Source organism: Belonocnema kinseyi, chromosome 8 (genome assembly GCF_010883055.1).
Source record: "Belonocnema kinseyi isolate 2016_QV_RU_SX_M_011 chromosome 8, B_treatae_v1, whole genome shotgun sequence".
In the NCBI taxonomy this organism is placed as follows: domain Eukaryota; kingdom Metazoa; phylum Arthropoda; class Insecta; order Hymenoptera; family Cynipidae; genus Belonocnema; species Belonocnema kinseyi.
Genome location: NC_046664.1, coordinates 35,067,206 through 35,088,967, shown reverse-complemented (window position 1 = coordinate 35,088,967; position 21,762 = coordinate 35,067,206). Strand labels below are relative to the sequence as shown.

The window sequence follows — 21,762 nt, the reverse complement described above, 5'->3', positions numbered from 1 at the left end:
ATTAAGAAGAATTGAAGTGACCTGAAAATAATTTGATGAAATGCCTGAGAATTCAAAGTGAGTTAGGAGAATTCGGAGAACATTTTTTTAATTCAAGAAAATTCCAGGGCATTCCAACAAAATTTAAAGAATGTAGAAGAATTCAGGATGAATTCCAAATGAATTTAAATTAATTAAAAAATGTAAACATCCAAAATATTCCATTCATTTCAGTAAAATTGGAGTGAATTTAGAAGAATTTGAGAAAATTCAAAAGCATTTGATGTAATATCTATAAATCTAAGATAACTTTAAAAGACTTTAGGGTGGATTTAAAAAATTAAATTTTTTTTTTTAAAATCACTTGAATTCAGTAGATTTCAATCTAATTTAATATAATTCAGTGTGAATTTAAAAGACTTCGATAGAATTTAAAAAAATTAATAAAATTCAGAAATCCTTCTGCTCTCTGTTTTAATTTATTTGAGAAAAAAGTGACAAAAGTGATTCAGAAGAAATATTTTATTTTAAAAACTCACGGTTCAAAGTTTAACAGTCTTGTCTTTCGATCTTCCAAAGAATTAAAGTTTAAGAATGTTAATTTATAAATATTTAAAGTGGAAGAATCTCTAATTGCAATCCTTGAAAATTGAAGAAATATTAATTATAAATCTTCAAAATTGAACTACATATTATAAAAATAATGTTTCAAATTAACTAACAAACTAATCTTAAAAATTGAATAATGTTCAATCAAATATTTTCATAATTCAATAATTTTTAATTGTAGCTCTTCAAACTTTTATTGTACCTTTTCAAAAGTGTAGGCATATAATTAGTAAATATTTGAAATTAAAGTTTTCAATTTTAAAAATTTAGAATGAAAATTTTTGTAATTCTCATGGTTTAAGTTTGATATTTTTAAGATATACGTTTGATAATAATCATTTTCATTTAACCAAAAATAACTAAAGAATGAAGAAAATCATTTTAATTTAAAGAAAAATTTTTCTTGGAACAAAAAATTATTTCATCAAAAGAATCCTTTTTTTATTGTTTGTTTTAGAAAATCTTATTAGGGTATAAAGTTCCAAATCAAATTATTTATTTAGTTATTTGATTTTTATTCCTGCTGAGATTAAGTTTTATATTCAAATAAAAGTAATCTGTAAACGATTACTGAAAGCCGTTTAAAATTAACCATTAAAGGGCACACTTCCGTAAAATTACATAAAGAGCATACTGGGTGTTATGCACCCAAGTGTATTCACACGTGTGCTGTACCGACGGTATTGGATCGTTTTTCACAAGAAAATAAATTAAGGATCTTTAATCTATCTAGTTTAGGGGAAAAAGGTTTTATAACAGTTTTTAAAATTTAAAATATTAAAAAAATCCTTTCTGGAAAAAAATTGAAAAATGACTTCTTTCACTCTAAAATTGTTAAATTTTTAAGTTTTTGATATATTTACTTAAAATTTTACTTGAATACTTCCGGGATACAGCGCTTCAAAAATAAAATTAGTATTATAGTTTTCGTTCGAAAGAAGGTATTTGTTCTAAAAAATAAAAGCTTCAATTCAATAAAAAATGAAACACCGTACTTTGCGTGATTAAACGATTATATGGATCTTAAACTGCATATAAAAATTATAAAGATCAAAATTATGTGAAAATTACATAGAAAAATAGGTTTTCATGTCATTTGTTAATCTGGCGCCATATGTTCCATTTTCTTGGATTTCGTACGTTTTGTTAAAGCGCAAATAAGTCGCTGGGTATTTTACGCCCATTATGTCCTTGAAGGGTTAAAATTATGTTTACTAAATATTGTGAAACGAAAATTACCAAAAAAAAATTTTAAGTAAATTAGGAAATATAGTAGTAACTTCAAAAACTATATAAAAAAAGACTTTGAAATATGAATTTTCAAAGGTTTAATTTCTTACAAATATTACGTAATAATATCAGTTCACCTCTCGCCCCTCCTCCCAAAAAAAGTTGTTAGGTAATTTATGAGTTGCCCTTGAGGTAAACCCTCATTTACCCTCTGATTTATATTTTAAAATTAAATTTCAGTTATGGAAGTGGCGTGTGGGGAACACGGTGAATGTATGCACAAATTAGTGATGGCTGTGAACAACGGGAAATGCAATAATTATCAGCATTACCAAGCAACTTTTGCGGCAGCTCAGGCACTTTCGAATGATATTTCGAAGCAGTCGCCACCGCAGGAGCAAACTAAAGCGGAAGATGCACCCTTAATTCCAAATGGGGTTGCAAAAGGACCAGTTGGAACAGCTGTGATTAATATGCCAGTTTCCTGTACAACTTCACTTTTGGACAGTGCAGAAAGTATAGAACAACAAGTTGGATTTCCGACCAGTGGTTGGGTCCAATTTTGGATTCTTCTCAAGAGAACCTTTTTGTCACAAATTAGGGACATGGTAATTAAAGTCTTCAATTTTTTAAATCAGATACAATTCAAATAAATTGGGGTTTTTGCATGTTTTCAAATATATTTTTTTGCTGACAATTCCTTGTTTTGCTAAAAATTATTATTTTTTTTAACTGAAAATTTGACTCTTTCATTTTTGATTAAAAAACTTATTTTGTTAGTTGAAAATTCAACTATGAGGTTGAAATTTTATATATTTTGTTGTAAATTCGTCTTTCGGTGGAAAATTAATCTTTGTAGATTAAAAATTCAGTCATTTCGTAAAAAATCAAATATTTTGTTGAAAATTTTATTATTTTTGTGAAGATTCCACCATTTTCTTAAAGTGACCTTTCTTGGTTGAAAATGTACTTCTCATCCCTAAAAATAAACTTTTTTGACAAAAATTTAATTGAAAATGCAACGAATTGGTAGAAAATGTAGATTTTTAACTTTTGTTAAAAACATTTTTTTAGTTATTTTCTGTTAATGGCATAAACATGTTTTTGTTTGTATCTGAGTTTTGCGTCAATCTGGAGATTTCTCAATAGCGCATAACAGCTTTGTGATTAAAAAGCACAAAAGAGAAATAATCAACTTTTTCGAATTCTTGAAAAATAATAATATGTTAAGAGGTCTTTGATTTTAATCAGTTTTTTTTATTCAGTTGTTTATTTTCCAGACACTGACGAGGGTACGGCTTGTGTCACATGTAATAGTTGGTCTTCTGATCGGTGCTATTTATTACCAAATCGGAAACGAGGCTTCGGTGGTTACCAGTAACGCTGGTTGCGTGTTTTTCACAGTCATGTTTATCATGTTCACCGCAATGATGCCTACGATTCTGACATGTGAGTTTTTATAGTAAATATTTTTTATAAGTTTCGCCTTTCATGATCCCTGAAGATGAAGAAACATCAGGAAAAGTATTATATTTTCTAATGCAGTCTTCTCAGCTTATTTTTTTAGAAATGGAACAGTACACTGCTGGAAGTAGAAAGATTGAAGAAGATAGAAATCGGGGGATAGGAAAAATTAGAACTATTCAATCTCTTTCAGGGTAGCTGCTGGACCGGGAAAACCGGGAACTGACCAAGAATTTATTTTTTCACCGGGAATTTTACAAATTTGTTGAAAAAAATCTATTCAAGTTTGATTTCAACAATTTTTTGAATAATCAGTTGAATTTTTATCTTTTAAATTATGATATTATTTAGCTTACAATGCTTCATTCGGAAATCTTTCACTTACACATTTTCCATTTTGGATTTTAATTTTTAGGCGTATATTTTTCATTCAAAGATTTTAAAAATGCAGTTTCAAATTAAAAAAATAAAAATTAGAAGCATTTACCCAGCAAACAAGCTCTGTTACTGTTTCAGATAAAAAAGGAGCTGTGTTCTATAACATTTGTTACAAGCTGGTGACATAAATGTTCTAGAACAAAAAGGTAACATTGTTCTAGAACTCTGTAACAAAATTGCGACCGAACTTTTCTATAAAAAAAAAGGTAACAGTGTTCTAGAACACTGTGACAAAATTGTGGGAGAACTGTTCTCGAACTATGTGACAGCACTGTTCTGTAACAGTTGCTATGGAATTCTTCTAGAACAAACTGATCTCAGACGTTCTATAATATTTGTTTCAAGTTTATTCTAGAACCGTGCTTTAATAGTGTTATAGTAAAGTTCTAGAATTCTGTTGCAAATATGTTCTATAACGAATTAGAGACAAAAATTAATAACTGTTTTAGAACTGTTGTTACGTTATTGTTCTAGAATTGATCAATCACAGACGTTCTGTAATATTTGTTCCAAGTTTGTTCTAGAACTGTGCCGTAAAATTGTTATGTCGAAGTTCTAGAACCCTGTTACAATTCTGTTCTAGAACAAATTAGGGACAAAGATTATTAATTGTTTTAGAACAATTGTTATGTAATTGTTCTAGAACTGACCAATCACAAACGTTATATAACTTTTGTTCCAAGTTTGTTCTAGAACAGATCGATTGTCACAGCCTTCTAGTTCTGTTACAGATTTGTTATACAGCATTTGTAATTAAGTCCTAGAATTGTTCTCGAAATTTCACAGCGTTCTAGAACTGTTACAGAACTATTCTAGCGTATGGGGGATGACATAGTTACTCGCAGGTTCGTAACCTGTTACTTACCGGTTCTAGAACAGTTACAGATCTGTTCTGTAACCTTGATTGCTGGGTAAAATCGTACAATTTTGTATAAAAAACCTTTTTAGTTGTACAAATATGAATATAATTTATTATAACTTTTAAAATTGAACTATACAGTAAAAATTAACAAGTGACTAATAATTAAAAGTTTATTAAATTAAAAATATTGTTTTAGTCCAAAATTTGAATTTTTTAAATTAAGTCAGAATAGCTTAATATTTTTTTTAACCAAAATTCGAGTAATTTGAACGGATATTTCGAAAGTATGAAATGATTCAAAATTAATTAAAATTTTTTTATGAGTTTAAATAGTTTAAATGAAGTGTATACGTAAATTGACAAAATCCGGGAATCCGTAAATACATTTTCTGGGAGTTTAAAAAGTATTTAGATGAAAAATCTGTCAAAGTTCTATTTCAACCATTTTTGAAAGTAATTATTTGAATTATATTTTTCAATTGTGATATTCAATTCACAATTCATAATTTGAAAATCTTTTACTTTAATAATATTCCATTTTAGATTTTTATTTTTAAACATACATTTTTATTTCAAAGAATTTTAAAATGCAGTCCTGAAAACTTAAATAAGTAAAAAGGAAAAGCGTTTGAAGATGAAAATTAAAAAAAAAACATTTTTATTTTATCATCCTGTAAATATAATAAATAAAATATTTTTTAAATGGATTTGTACTTTAAGTATTAAAAAACGGACAATAATTGATTTGACAAAACGATTTTCAATATGTAAAAACTTAAGAGAAAATCAAATTTTTAAATAAATATTTAATATTCAAAATTTATGACTGTTAATTTAAGGTGAGTCATTTGTAAATAAATAATCAAAAATAAACAATTTCAAGCCAGATTATAAAAATTTAAAATAATTTTTCATTTTGATAAATTATTTTCAGACAATATTTAAAAAGATTGTAAAAGAGTTCCAAAATTGTCAAAAAGAATCTGAAAGATTTAAGGATATTTTTTATAATTTGCAGGCTTTTCTCAAAATCTTAGAAAAAATTCAATTAATTTTAAATATATTTAGAAATGCGAAAAATATTGTAAAATAATTTGATATTTAAAAATAATTTAAACGACTTCTAGGTTTCTCAAAATTTAGAAATAAAATTTTGAAGCTTTTTAAGGATGTTTAAACCGTTTAAGATGAAGATAATTTAACTTTTAATTTAAGAAATTTTCAGTTTAAAAACAATTAAATTTTTTAATTTCTAATTTTTCTAACATTAAATTTACTAAAATAAGATAATTTTTTAAATACTAAGCTTAATTGATTGATTCTTTAATTTAGAGCATTGAAAATCATAATGTACATATTTTTGGAATTGAATAATCTTTGAACTCATCAGTTATAAAAGTTAAAAATTCTAAATTTTGCAGTTTATCTGCATTTCATTACAAAAATTTTCAATCGAGAAGTGTTTGTACGTTTAATTTAATGCGTTTTTATTTTCATTGATCATTGAATACAACATTTTTGAATTGAAAAACTTTTAAACTTTAATTTTAGAAGTTTAAAATTACAGAGTTCCACTTTAAGTGTTTTGGTTCGTAGTTTATTTTTTATTACTTCAAATTATAAAATTTGTAGCTTTAGAGTTCGAATTTAAAAAATTTGTTGATCGTAAAAAATGTTTGTGAACCGGGAAAACCCGGGAAATGACCGGAAATTTGTTTCTTAGATTAAAACGGGCTACCCTGCTGTATGGAAATTGAAAATTATTTAGAAAGATAGGATCCTTTCAAATTAAGTCACCTTTAAGGAATGTTTAAGGAATAATCTCTACACAATAACTTGTACTTTCGACCCCCTCCCCCTCCCCCTATCTCCTTGTATTTTACGCGAAAAATACGCCAAAAAATGCAAAATAGCAGTTTAATTCGAAATGCATACTAAAAACGGTATTTTTTTGGAATTTTTAAAACACGAATTATTTTTATTTGATAAGTCACAAGTTTGCAAGTATTTTTTAACCAATTTTTTATTTTTCAAATAATTATTATTTTTTGGCAGTCCCCCACCCCCTTCTGACACGTGGAAAGTTATTATTTTTCATTATAAATGGTAGAGTTGATGAATTTCAAGAGTGATATTTTTTGTTTAAAATATCTGATATAATTATTTAAACAGTTTCTATTTGTTTTAAGAATTTTTTACCCTGTGAATAGTAAAGATTTATTCATTTTTGGAGATGATGACAAAATGAAAGGTATTTGAGAGAAATATATTTTATTTAACGATATTTGGCAATTATTTGAACAAATTTTTTCCCTGTAAATCTTGAAAAGTTACTATAGTTTATATTTATTTAATAATTTGCATGGATTTAAAAAAATTTTTTATCCTAAAAATCTTGAAAAAGTGCTTTTTTCTGAAAATAATCGCAGGTTATGAATGTTAAGAGTGTTATTTTCTGAGTAAAACAGTTTGTTATTATTAAACAAATTAAGAATCATTCACCTGCGTTATTTTATGCGAAAGGTAAAGTAGTCTAAGAGATTTGAAAAAAAAATAGAATTTTCTCCATCTTAACTATGAAAGCAGCAAGTGATTTTAATTGTTTAAATCATTGCAAACTGCCTTGTTAAAAAATACCACTCTTAACATTTATTAACTGCGTCAGTAATTCCAGGAAATAAGCAATTCACGATTTGCTGAGGAAAAAAATGTTTAAACAAATGTAAATTGTTTAAATAATTTTCACTTATTCTAAATAAACAAATATAACTCTTAATATTTATTAATTGTGTCATTAATTCCAGAAAATACTTTTCATAAATTTGGTGGAAAAAAATGGTGAAAATAAAATTTGTTTAAACAATTGCAAAAAATGTTAAACAACAAAATAACATTTATTACATTCAACAGCTATATCATTTATCCCGAAAACAGATACTTTTTACTATTTACTGGAAAAAATATTGTTTAAACAATTGAAAATTAATTCAAAAATTTTTGTAACTTGTCATTCATCGAATAAAAATAACTAATGTTAAAGATGTTGAAAAAATACCGTCTTGCAGAGAAAAATCGGTTGTTTAAAGAAATTAAAGTTTTTAAAACAATTGCTACTCATCCTAAAGAAACAAATTATACTCTTAACTTTTGTTAATTGTGCTATTAATTCCATAAAACACTTATTATTCATGATTTGGTTGAAAAAATAGTAAAAATAGATTTTATTTTAATAATTACAAACAATACATTTTATTACATCCATCAACTATATCATTTATCCCGAAAAATAGACACTTTTCACCATTTTCTAGAGATAATATTTTTAAACAGTTGAAAATTAATTCAAAAATACTTGGAAACTTGTGACTTACCGAATAAAAATAACTAGTATTAAAGAAATTGAAAAAATACCGCCTTTAGCATAAATTTTACATAAAGTTGCTATTTTTGGACCATCCTAGTTGAAGAGTGTCCGATGTACACATAACGTGTGACTGCTAATTCATAAATTTTTCATGGCATATTTTTCGAGTTAAAAATTATAAAATGTTATTATTTAAACAATTTGTATACAACTTTACAAATTTAAATTATTCTTCCATAAATAATATCTTTTTATTAAGAGACAACTAAAAATATCTTACGCATAACTTTTTGTTGGCATATTTCTTCAATTGGCAGCAAATTTTAATTATATAAACAATTCCTATAAACCGATACCTATTTTTCTATTTTTTCGATGCATTGGATCAATTTCTTCACGAAATCGAATACAAATGTTTTTTGTACTTTTAGTATTAGAAATTGATCTTGGATATTTTGCTTACAGTTCCAGTAGAAATGGCTGTGTTTGTAAGAGAACATTTAAACTATTGGTATTCGCTGAAGGCTTTCTACTTAGCGAGAACATTGGCTGATATACCATTTCAAGTAAGAATAATAATTCTTTCAATTTATTTTTAGATAATTATCCTCTTTTTAAAAGTCGTGCCAAGAGAATCTTCAAATGGTTGTTTTACGGCGAAATTGTTCGAAATTGAAAGAAAAATCGAACTATTAGACTTGAACAACACACACTTTAATATCTCCATTCGAATTTTAAAAAATAGAACTTTCCTGTTTGTTTTTTAGTTTTTTTATTTATTTTAATTTGAATAAAAACAATTTAAAAGGAGCTGTTCAAATTTAATCGTTAGATTTTTTGTTTATTTAAAAGAATTTCGAAATTAAATTTGAATGTTGTAAGTTAAAGAGGAATTTAATTTAATTCTAAATTTTAATTCTTTTTTGCAGATAATGTATTCAGTAGCATATGTGATGATAGTCTATTTTATGACAGCACAACCTTTGGAGTTGGAAAGGTTCCTCATGTATCTCAATATTTGTGTATTGACTTCGCTCGTGGCACAATCAATTGGATTACTTATCGGGGCAGCAATGACTGTCGAGGTATACTAATTATAAAAATTAAACCTTAAACTAATTAGTAAAAATTTACCTAAAACTTTAAACGAATGAATTCCAAATTGAACGATTTAATGGAAATTGAAATATAAAAGCCTGGACATCAGGTAAAAGTCAGGGAATTTTTTAGGAAGGGAAAATTCAATTGAAATATATATTAGGGTATTTTAAAATATCCACAATATTATTAAAAAATTTCAATAATTTAAAGGAATTTAAAAGGATTAAAAAAATTTGAGGTAATTTAAGATTCTCTAATATTTTTTGTGATTCTCAGGAATTTTCAAATAATTGCCAATGATTTGAATGCTTATAAGGGATTTCAAGCCAATTTTCAGAGGGTCTTAAAGCTGTTTCTAAGATTTCGAAAGACATGGAAAAATTTTATAAGAACTATTTATAAGACGATTTTCAAATGCAATACATTTTCTAAGATTTAAAAAAATACCATCAAGTTTCATGCAATTTTACGCGATTTTGTATTATTTCAACTGATTTCAAAGTATAGATTCACAAGAATTTAAGGATTTTCTAAGATTTAAAATATTTCAAGGTATTTTCAACGACTTTCAATTTGTTTAAAGATCTTAGAATATTTAAAAAGATTTCAAGGAATTTAAAATAGATTTTAATAAATTGAAGGATTTTAAAGAATTTTACAGATTTGAGGGCGTTTTAAACAATTCCACGGAATTTTCAAATGTTTAAGAAAATTTCAAGAGATTTAAAAATATTTTAAAGAATTAAAACTAGCTTAGGGTATTTTCAAAATAGTTTAATAATCTGAAGTAATTGAAAAGTATCTTAAATATTTTAGGGTATTTTTAGACATTCCAAGGAATTTTCAAGAGCTTTAAAAATGTAAAGGGATTTCAAAAGATTGTGAAGTTTTGGAAATATCTTAGGGTATTTTAAATAGATTTCAAAAATTGCACGGAATTTTTTTAATATTTAGAATATGTCAAGAGATTTCAAAATATTCTAAAGAAATATAAATATCTTAGGATGTTTTAAAAAGATTTTAATAATCTGAAGTAATGGCAGAGTATCTTAAAGGGATTTGAAAGAATATTAAAGGATTAGAAATATCTTCGGGTATTTTAAATAGATTTTAATAAATCCATGGAACTTTCAAGACTTTAAGAAAGTGTCAAGAGATTTCAAAATATTTTAAAGGATTATAAATATCTTAGGGTATTTTAAAAAGATCTTAATAATCTGAAGTAATTGCAAAGTATCTTAAATATTTTAGGACTTTTTTTAGAAATTCCAAGGAATTTTCAAGAGCTTTCAAAACTGCAAATGGATTCGAAACGATTTTAAAGGATTAGAAATATCTTAGGATATTTTAAATAGATTTCGAAATTTCGAATGAATTTTCAAGAGCTTCATAAAGTTTCAAGGAATTTAAAAGGATTTGAAATATCTTAGGTTTTTTTTATTCCAAGCAGTTTTCAAGAGCTTTAAATAGTTTCAAGTAATTTCAAAGGATTTCAAAAAAGATATTTTATGGCATTTTAAAACAAATTCCAAGGATTTGAATGATTCTAAACATTGAAAGAAATTGCATTGGGTTTTAATGAATTTCCTCAAATATCCGAAGACATGGAACAATTTTATGGGGCCCTTAAGGTTTTAAAATAGTTTGAAGATTCCAAGAAACCTTATAAGATTTCCGAGCATTTCAATGACTTTAAAAGATTTAAAAAGCTTTCAAGATATTTTAATAAATTTTTCAGGATTTCAGACAATTTTATTATATTTCATTGAATTTCACGGTATTTTATCATATTTCAACTTATTTCAAAGAATTGATTTACGTTAATTGAAAGATTTCTTAGGGTTACAAACATTTTAGAAGATTTAAAAATATTTGTGCAATTAATTTAAATTCATTGATTTGGAATTCACTCTGAATTATTTATATTCATCCTTTTCTTTTTAATTATTCTGAATTCTCTTGCATTTTTTTATTTTAGTTAAATTCTTTTAAGATCACTCAATTCTACTCGGTTCCATTGATTTTAATCATTTTCTTCCCTTGATCTTTAATTAATCCTGAAGCTTTTCAACTTGATTTTTTAAAATTCACTTTGAATTTTTATGAATATCATCGAATGTTTTTCATTTTCTTGGAATTCTTATAAATTCAGACCAATTCTACTAAAATCATTTTTTCAATTTGTTCAAATTCATTTGAATTATTTTGGATTAAAAATAAATGGTTTGAAGCCTTAGAAATTTATTTTGAGTTTTTTAAAATTCACCTGAAATTCTTATAAATTTCATCCAATTCTTCTGAATTCGTTTACATCCAAAAGAGCATTAGTAACATCGTTAATAAACATTAGTTGCTTTTAGTTTGAAATTTTTAGTCACTTTAATTAGAAATTAGTCACTTTTTCAGTTTAAGGTAGTTTCCGCACCCGAAATTAAATTTCTGGAAAAAAGTTTTCAATAATTTTAAGAATTGAAATGATATCAGTTATTTATTATGAAATTAAAACTTTATTTTTTATGCAAAAAGTTTCAATCTTCAGAATAAGTAATTTTGTTAACAACAGTTTTTGCAATTTAATTTTTTCCTACTGTTGATTCTTAACAATTTTTCAAAAATAGTTAAATTTTGATCAATCATGGCTTATTTTTTCTGTGAAAAAATTCTATAATTTTAAAAATCGAAAGAATATCAATTTTAAATAAGAAACATTATTTTGAATGAAAACAATTTTTAATTGTCAAAAAAATTAGTTGAACAATGGTTTTCGGTTCTTCAATTTTTTCTTACTATTTACAGATTTACAAACAAATAATTATATGCATTTGATAATAATTATTGACTTTTTTCAAAATTTTAAACCGTAGAATTGTAACAACAATATGAAAAAAAAATTACAAAAGCTATAATATAATAATAATAATAATAATTAATAATTAATAATAATACCATCAATAATAATAATAATTATTTTCTGTAAGTTTTAAATATTAAAAAAAATTAATGTTTGTTTTTCCCAAGGCATGACTGATAATATCATTTCAAATCTTAAAATCGAATAAACCTACTTTTTTTCAGGCACCTGATTTTTGACAAACCTTAAGTAGATAATTTTTTCTCTTTTTCAAGTAACTTAGGCTGCGACAGTTCTAAGAATAATAAATTATAAATGTAGAATTCTAATTTTGAAATTGTTTTATTCCATTGATAAAAGATGCTACATTAATTAAGATATTGATTAAGTCGTTCAAATTTCTCCTATTCCCCTATCACGCCCCATTTCGTCATCTATTCTGTCCTTTCCGAATCTATCGGAACATATATGATCATCCCCTCTATTCCTTTGCAATGGCAGTTTAATCCTCTTCCGACAATTCCATCACTAGTTTTCTCCCCTACTTACCCTATCCTTAAGTCCTCGTCCCTTAGTTCCTTCTCTTCCCCCCTAAATTTCATACTGGCCCTACTTACAATCATACTTCTCTTACTTCCCACCTTACTTCTGCTACTTCCCACCCTACTTCTACTACTTAACACACTACTTATCCTACTGCCCACCCTATTTATCTTAATTCCCACTCTACTTCTTGTACGTCCCACCCTACTCCTACTACTTTTACTCTATATATCCTAATTTTCATCCTACTTCTCCTACTTTCCACCGTATTTATCTTACTTCCCACCATACTTCTCCTAGTTCCTACACTACTCCTTCTACGTCTTATCCTGCTTATCCTACTTCCCACCCTTGTTTCAGAACTTCCCACACAACTTCTACTTTTCACCCTACTTCTCCTACTGCCCACCCTATTTATCTTACTTCCACCTTTCTTCTCCTACGTCCTATCCTACTTATCCTACTTCGCACCCTGCTTCTGCTACTCCCTACCCTATTTTTTCTACTTCCTGCAGAACTTCTTCTACTTTTACCCTACTTGTCCTACTTCTCATCATTTTAATATTAATTCCCACACTACTTCTTTTACTTCCCATCCTACTACACCTACGTCCTATCCTACTTCCCCTGCTTGAAACCCTACTTCTACTACTTTCCATCTAGTTTCTACTTCCCACCCTACTTCTAATATTTTCCATCCTACTTCTCCTACTTCCCATCGTATTTATCTTACTTCCACCCTACTTCTCACACGTCCGACCTGACTTCTTCTACTTCCTACTCTACTTTTTCTACGTCTTATCCTGCTTATCCTACTTCACACCCTTGTTCCACTACTCCTCACACAACTTCTACTTTTCACCATACTTCTCCTACTGCCCACCCTATTTATCTTACTTTCACCCTTCTTCTCCTACGTCCTATCCTACTTACCCTACTTCGCACCCTGCTTCTGCTACTCCCAACCCTATTTTTTCTACTTCCCACAGAACTTCTTCTACTTTTACCCTACTTATCCTGCTTCCCACCATATTCATATTAATTCCCACCCCATTTCTACTACTTCCCCTACTTACCATCCTACGTCTACTTCTTGCCGCACAACTTTTTCTACCTCCCTTCCTCTAACTTTCACCATTTACCCTCACCTGCCCTAAGCCCGTCCCTCACTTCCACCACTTCCCCTTCCCTATATCCCCTCCCCTAAAATGCCAATTGGAAAATTGACGATTTACTTAATTTTTCATCCTTGAAATGAATACCTATGTTTTCTTTCAGACTGGAGTCTTCATCGGTCCAGTGACATCGGTACCAATCGTTCTTTTCTCCGGATTTTTCGTGAAATTCAAAGCAATTCCCGCCTACCTAAAATTCCTTTCATACCTCTCATACGTCAGATATGGATTTGAAGGAGCCATGATCTCAGTCTATGGATATAATCGAGCAAAATTAAAATGCTCAGAGCCCTATTGTCACTTCAAAAGTCCTCAGAAATTTCTGGAGGAAATGTCAATGGTCGACGCCGTGTACTGGATCGACGTCGTCGCCCTCGTCAGTTTTCTGATAGGCCTCAGAATCGTCGCCTACTTCGTGCTAAGGCTCAAGCTTCGATCTCTGCGTTAACTTAAAATTATATTAAAGATTATAATTAAAAATCGAATCTAAATATCGAGCTACTCAATCCAATTTCAATCATCACAAGAGATCCATCGCATCAAGCAATGGAACCAAAGATCGACTGAGCTTCTTCAAGAAGAATCTAAGACTTTCGGACCAGGTGAAATAATCGACTTTCCGATATTAAATTTAAACGAAATATAATTGTATCAAATCGACTCGAAAATAATTTAATGATACGAAGGGGAAATGAATCCCGAAGTAGTTTCGCGAATTTGAATCTTTCTTTCGACTCAAACTCGAGGTTGATTAGTTGCCTTGAGTTTGCACCTGCTTTTTCGAAAATCGAAGCAGTGTTCGTTCCAGCTTTGGACTTTGTAAATTTTTATAAAAGGGGTTGCGGACTCGCGAAGGGTGCCAACTCGGCGAATATTTAGTATAATTTTGTATAAATTGTTGTTGCGTCGAGCGTTGTCAGATAGACGTTCCTTTTCTATTTTTCGTGGAGGGTTTGGGTCACTGAACACTATGGTGCTTCGAAAAACTCGATTTTTTAAAACTCGAAACGTAATAGTGCGAAAAAACTACCGACTGGGAAGAAAAATTGAGGCAAAAAAAGGCTAAAATCGGTAAATAGAAAAAAAATTTCTTCAAGTTAGGATTATTTAAAAATGCGCAAAAACCCCATTCTTTTGGACTTAGTTTTTTTCTCATTAGAAAAAAATTGATAATGTTAGGCTTTAAATTTCTTCCGATTAAATCGAAGAAACATGTAATTATATTTATTTAAATTAAAAACAATTATATTTATAAAAAATAGGCCATAATTTTTTGGCTCATAAAAAGTTGATAAAAAATTGGTCAAAAATTGAAACTTTAAACGTCATTCGTGACGAAGATATTGACCGATTTCAAAATGTTTTTGGGGCCCGACTTGCCTTCATAAAAGGCAAATTTTCTGCACTATTAGGTTTCAAGTTTTAAACAATAGCGTTTTTCGACCCAACCTACTGAACACACAATTAGCCTAGGTTTTTAATGTTAGGATAAGTTTTAGGTAGGGGAATTCAACGAGATTTTAATGTAAGTCGATTTTTTTTATGTTTCAGTAATTCGTTATTTAAGTTGAAAAATTACAAAAAAAATGTAATTTTTTATATTTCTACAATCTACTTTGCTCTGTTTATTGATATTTTCCATAAAGGAAATTTTTACAATATTATAGACTGAGTTCCTTAATTTCTTCGATTGTTATAAATTAATTAATGGATCAAACTGACATTTGTGAATTTTTAACTAAAAAATTACAATTTTCGACTAAAAATGGAATAAATAAATTTTCTTTTATAAAAGTTAATTATTAACAAAAAAATGGTCAACGAAATAGTTGAATTTTTCAATAATATTTTAAATCTTCAACATAACAGATAAGTTTTTTAAAAACGAGTTGAGTTTTCTACGAATAAAAATTTTTCAATCGTGAAAGAATAAATGTCGAAGCCAATTGTTAAGTTTGTAAGCCAAACAGACCAATTTTCTACAAAACAGTTGCATTTTAGACTTGAAAATATTATTTTTAACGAAACGGTTGAATTTTCAATAAAAAATAATGAATTCTCAACAAAATTCTAAAATTTTCAACAGAATAATTCGATTTTCAACCTAAGTATAAAGTTTTTTTATCAACAACGAAGAATTTTCAAAAAAATACATGAATTTTGAACAAATAGTTGAATTCTCAACTAAAAAGGATTAATTTTTAACAAAAAATGAATAGTTAAATATTCTGTCGAAAAACCTCATTTTCACCAAAGAGATGAATTTTCAACTAAAAAAGATCAAATTAAAACCAAATATGTAGTTGAATTTTTAACTAAAAAAATACAAATTGTCTTCAACAAATAGAATAGTTAAATTTTCAGTTAAAATATTTTTTTAATTTTAATCTTTTATGTCAGGATATTATTCCTTAGGTGAAAAGAAACGATTCCTCCGAAAAGAACCATTATTTTTCTTGAAAATGGGAAATAAATTAATTTGTTTATAAAAATACAAATTATCCTTGAATGGCTACTTATTTTGTCAAGTTATTTATCCTAGATATGAAATTAAATGATTTCGCAGAAAATAAAAAATTTCTATGTGTAAAAAATACGATGATGAGTGAATTTATTTGTGAAAATTATTTATAACAATGACTATTGTTTTCGTTTATTTTTTGGTCATAATTAATTATTAATTTAACGTAATTAAATGATTAAATCAGTATAAATAATGGAATAAAATTATAAAAATTCAAAAAATGTCAGTTTTATTCGTTAATATCAATTAAAGAAATTAAGGAAGTTGATCTATAATGAAAATCTCCTTTCAGCGAGAATATATCTATTAATTCTATGAATTTTTTGAAGAATATAAGTAAACAGAGCAAAATAGGTCGTACAAATATACACAATTATGGTTTTTGTCATTTTGCCACTTAAATAAAAAATGATTGAACTTTAAAAAAAAGGCTTAGTCAGACCTTTTCAAAATTTGATTAGCTTCTATTTGAAGGCAGAAACTTTAAAATAAGTTACGAAATACGACTTCTAGAATTTTTGAACCCCAAAATCTCGTTTTGCTTTACTGTACAATTCTCAGTTGTTAATAAATGAATTTTTGAGGAGAAATCAGTCCACATGTCACAATTTTTATCCAATTTAGCCTTCTTTAAATTGAATCTAAATAAATTCCCCATTGATCCATCGATGACAATTTGCAATTATAATACGTAAATAATCAATTTGATGAATAATTTAATCGTCATTTACCAATTTTATAAACAATTACTCTAATTTCACATTTTCAAGTGGAAGAAACGTTATTTTTGCGGGTTAAAATAACTTTCTTTCTCAATGTAACATTATTTACGTTTGTTATTTAGATACAATTTTGAAAAAACAGAAAACCAAAATATGTCTAAATCGGATAAAAATCTGATTCTGAAGCACTGTGCGACGGGACGTCTTTAGACAAACATGATTTTTTTCGCAAACTTTTTAAAGTAATTAAAAAAACGTATTTTATTATGTCCATCTAAATTTTCTAGAAAAACAATATTTCATTTTAATAAATACTTCATTTCCAAATAGAAAACTGTCGGATACGATACATCTTCGCAATACGTGCGAAAACGCCAGTTTTAGGCTAAAGAATAAAATAATTTTCTAGCCAATTAAATAAACAGTGAACTAACTCGCCAAGGGGTTTTAGACCCATTCAAGACTTATTTCCCTCCAATAATTAACAAATAAAGCGAATATATTTCGCGTAGATCCCGTTTCAGATTTGGCGTCGAAGCGTACGAATTAGAAGGACAATGCCTATTTGATCACCGGATACCTTCAGGCTCCACCCCCACTCCCCAAATACCCCTCACGCAGCTGTGGGACCTCCAGGCTGCGCGAAGGAAAGTAGAGTAGTGGGGGTAGAGCACGCAGGTATCTGGTGATCAATTGGGCATCGCCCGTATAAGACTCCAGAATCTTTTTTATTATCATCTGGAGCGAAATCTCGATTGTAAATATCGACGATGCTCTTCATTTTTGCTACGCTATCTGTAGTTTCCATTTTTCCGAGAGCAAATTTTCTCCTGTTGTAAGGCCACGAATTTTATAAAGTCTTTCAATCGAAAAGTACTGAGAACATATAATAAAAATGCCTTGGGAAACTAAACCATAATAAATTCAATGACCTAGAGTTTTTGAATTCAAGATTTAAACGTCAATTTCATTTTTCAAATTGGTTTCTAGTGTATTCAGAAATTGGATTCTGAAATAACAACATAGGACTGAATTTTAAACGAATTGGAAAAAAAATATGGATCTCAAAGCTGTCATACAATCATTTTATTTTAGATTTACGTGCTGCCGAGACGCCTGTGCATTTTCGAAATAACTTATTCGTATATTAATCCTTGTTTGTATAACACGAATCCGAAAATTTGTGAAATATGGGAGTATTTTGTGTAATTTTTTTTATTCGAACGAATGATTTATATCGGTGCTTTATTTCGATTAAACAAAATTATTAGACGAACAAAGCGGATGCGCTATAAAAAAATTAGACTTGCTTAAACAGCGAAAAAAGACTAAAATCGCATTGTGAATTGTTAGCGTAGTTTATAGAGTAAAGACATTATGTATTGAATAGAGGAGAGGAGATTTTTTATTAAATGGAAAACATAAGTATGAAAAAGTGTTTTTTATTTTAGTATTTAGATTAGGGTGATTCTAAAAATCCCATTTTGTGCAGTTTTTAATAATTTGGAACTTACATCACCATAAATTGTGCTCCTTTTAAAACAAATTAATGGGTCATTCTTACCTTGAGATAATTTTGTTGTTGTGTTTTTAAAGTATATTCAAATTTTTCAAAAACCTTCAACAACTTCTAAAAATAATTTTATTGGAAAAAGATCAAGCTAGGAGTTAACTTTTTTTGAAAAAGGAATAATTTCAGAGGGTGTATTCTTAAAATCTTCTTTAAACTGCAGAAGTTAATTTTTCTAAGTTTAGTTTTTAATATCTGGAAAGTTGTCTCAACCGAAATTGTCAAATTAAAAAAAATTAATTTTTGTTTCTCACATGTTCAATAATTTTTATTTGAACATTTTTTAAGCTTATTTGTATTTGTCAAAGACCTTGAACAACCCTTAGAAATTATTTTATTAAATAAAAAAATAAGGCGTTTAATTTGTTTGAAAATGAAATATTTAAAGAGGTATCTTCAACATTTTTTTAAACCGAGGAAGTAGATTTTAAATATATTTTGCAGTTTTATATTCTTGCAGAATCGCATAACAACTTTTAAATTTGTTGTTCAAAATCTTCAAAAGTCCATATTTTGTTAAATAAATTTGTAATTTTTTGAAATTTTAAATTACTTTTAAAGTTTTTTTTCCAAACTTATCAATATCTTTCAAAATAATAAAAATTTGTCCTATTTTTTCTTTAAATTTTTCAAAATTGCAAAAGCTTCTTCCATAATTAATTTTTAAAAATAAAAAAATTATTTTAAATTTCCCTAGGAAGCTCATAAATTTTTGTTATTTTCTTGAAAACACAAATTTTTTCTAACATCTTACAACCTTGCAAAATTGCTTACATTCTGTTTTGAAATTTTTGGAAATCATTTTAAATGATTTGAAATCTTTTTCACTTTTCTCTTAGACTTCATTTTTTGAAATAAAAAATCATTAAAATTTTTCTAGAAATCTTAGAAAAAATTGTTATTTTTTTTAAATGTTTTAAAATTCTTAAAAAGCTTCTTTTTCGAAACATTCGAAAATCCAAATTTTGTTAAAATTCATTTAAATCTTTTTAGATTTTAAAATATTTTTCAAATTTCCTTCAAACTATTAAATATCTTTTAAAATAATATAAATTTTTTTAACCTTTCAAAAGTCTTCTAAATCCTTTTCCGAGAATTTTGAAAATGTTTTTCAATTTTTGCCTAAAATTAATTTTTCAAATTAAAAAATCATTAAAAGTTTGTCTCCAAACCTTAAGCAAAATTCTGTATGCTCCTGAAAACACGATTCCCTTTAATTTTGTGATCTTGCAAAATTTATTGCATTCTGTTTCGAAATTTTTAGGAAATAATTGTAAATTATGTAGAATCTTTTTCACTTTTATCTTAATGTTCATTTTTCAAAATGAAAAATCATTTTTAATTTTCCTGGGAACCTTGTAAAATTTTTTTTACGAATTTTGAAACCTTTCAAAATTCTTGAAAGTATTTTGAATTTTTTATTTAAAATCTACAAAAATACATATTTTGTTAAATTTGGTTTGTTCATTTCAAATTTTTAATTATTTTTCAACTCTTTTTAAAACAGTTAAATATCTTTAAAAATCATTCAAATTTTCCCCGACATTTTTTTTTTATTTTGCTAATAATAACTTTGGAAACTGTTTTCAATTTTATCTTTAACTTTAATTTTTAAACAAAACATTATTTAATTTTTTTCTAGAAATCTCAACACAATTTTTTTATTTTAACAACACGATTTTTTTTACAAAAATTTTGGAATCTTGATCAATTGTTTACGTTCTGTTTTGAAATTTTAGAAAATAATTTTAAATGTTTTTCACTTATATCTTGTAATTCATTTTTCAAAATAAAAAATCAATAACAATTTCTCTTCTAATCTTAAGAAATTGCTGTGTTTACTTTTAAAAGCTCCTAATTTTTTTTGTTCAAAATCTGAAAAAATCAAAGGGAACTTTTTTAAATGCTTTAGAAGCTTGCAGATTCTTTTTTGATAATTTTGAAACTCTTGTGGATTGGTTTGAAATCTTTTTCAATTTAAATTTTCTGTTGAAATTAATTTATTAAAATAAAAAATAATTTTAAATCTTACAAGGAATCTTACGATTTTTTTTGATTTTTTTAATTATTTTAAAAAATAATTAAAATTTTACCTATCTTAGCTTTGTTTTTGATTTTTCAAAAATAACAAAATAGTTTAAAAATTTTAGATTCTTTTTCGACAATTTTGAAAATCCGTTTAAATTTTGCGGGGAATCCTGCAAACGTTCTTTTTTTAGTTTTGAAGCGCTTCAACTTTTGTTTCGAAAACTTTAAAAATCTATACTTTGTTGAAAAGTTTTTTTTTAATCTTTTCAAATTTTTATTATTTTTAAAATTTTCTTGAAAGTTTTGAATATTTTAAAAAGTAATTTAAATTTCTCGTACGTTGTTTCTAATTCTTGCAAACTTAAAAAAATTTCTTTAATGTCTTCCAGATTGTTTTTCGACAATGTTTGGTTCGAAATTTGTGAAAACCTCATATGAAATTTTATATCTTCGAAATCAAAAATGGGATTTTCGGCAACGAAGTATGCGAAATCTCGTTACAACTTTATAAGAAAAGGAAAATCGTAGATAAATCATTTCAATACAGTCGTAGCAAATTTAATGTATGATTGTTTAAATTTATTTATCATAGTAATACAATTGAATTCCAATGTTGAAAATTCGAAATTTTTCGAAAATTCTATTTTAGTAATTCATTAACATTCAAACTTGATCGTACATTTAATACCTTGGCTTTTCAAGTTGGCATCAAAAGAGGGACATCCCTAGATTAGGCCGAAACTTTATTTTTTAAATAACTTTTAGTAAAATATTTTTTCCACATAAATTTATTTTAAATATTCTTTATTTTCCAAAAAGTATTCAATGAAATAATAAAGTCGTAACCAAAAATATCAACATTATAATCCACTTTAGTAGTTTTTCCAAATTAAAATTAATATCCAAGCACACTTATGATGAAGAATCATTTTTCTCCAAATGATTAAAAAAAACCAAGTTTCGTCCGATGAAATTGGTACTATTGTTTGACATCTTTGTATTTGCCCCACCCAACCTGTTGGCAATACTACCAACTACGAAAATCCCTTTCGTCACTGACGTTAGCTGAGGTTTCAATTGGGAAAAGATTAGATCCAAACTAAAACAGTTAACTTATCAAACTGGACTTGATATCAAAACTGGACTTGATATCAAAAAATTCTTAAAATTGACACTAGATTTTCCAATATCGCTTGAAAAATTCAAATTGTTTAGAATCGCGCCCTGTCTTACCGACTGCGTAAACAACTCTCAACTGCGTAATCGCATCGTCTGCTCCCATGTTTGTTTTTTTCCCGACAA

General features: G+C 27.0%; 1 protein-coding gene across 1 annotated transcript in view; it reads left to right on the top strand.

The window, feature by feature from the left end:
* LOC117178019 (ATP-binding cassette sub-family G member 4-like) overlaps positions 1–15,411 on the top strand; it is a 79,559-nt gene extending 64,148 nt beyond the window's left edge. The window contains exons 9-13 of the mRNA XM_033369209.1: positions 2,059–2,426; positions 3,099–3,267; positions 8,412–8,512; positions 8,876–9,031; positions 13,720–15,411. Of these exons, the coding sequence (XP_033225100.1) occupies positions 2,059–2,426; positions 3,099–3,267; positions 8,412–8,512; positions 8,876–9,031; positions 13,720–14,064 (1,139 nt within the window). The 3' untranslated portion in view covers positions 14,065–15,411. The remainder of the gene's footprint in view (positions 1–2,058; positions 2,427–3,098; positions 3,268–8,411; positions 8,513–8,875; positions 9,032–13,719) is intronic.
* Positions 15,412–21,762: the final 6,351 nt, after the last annotated feature.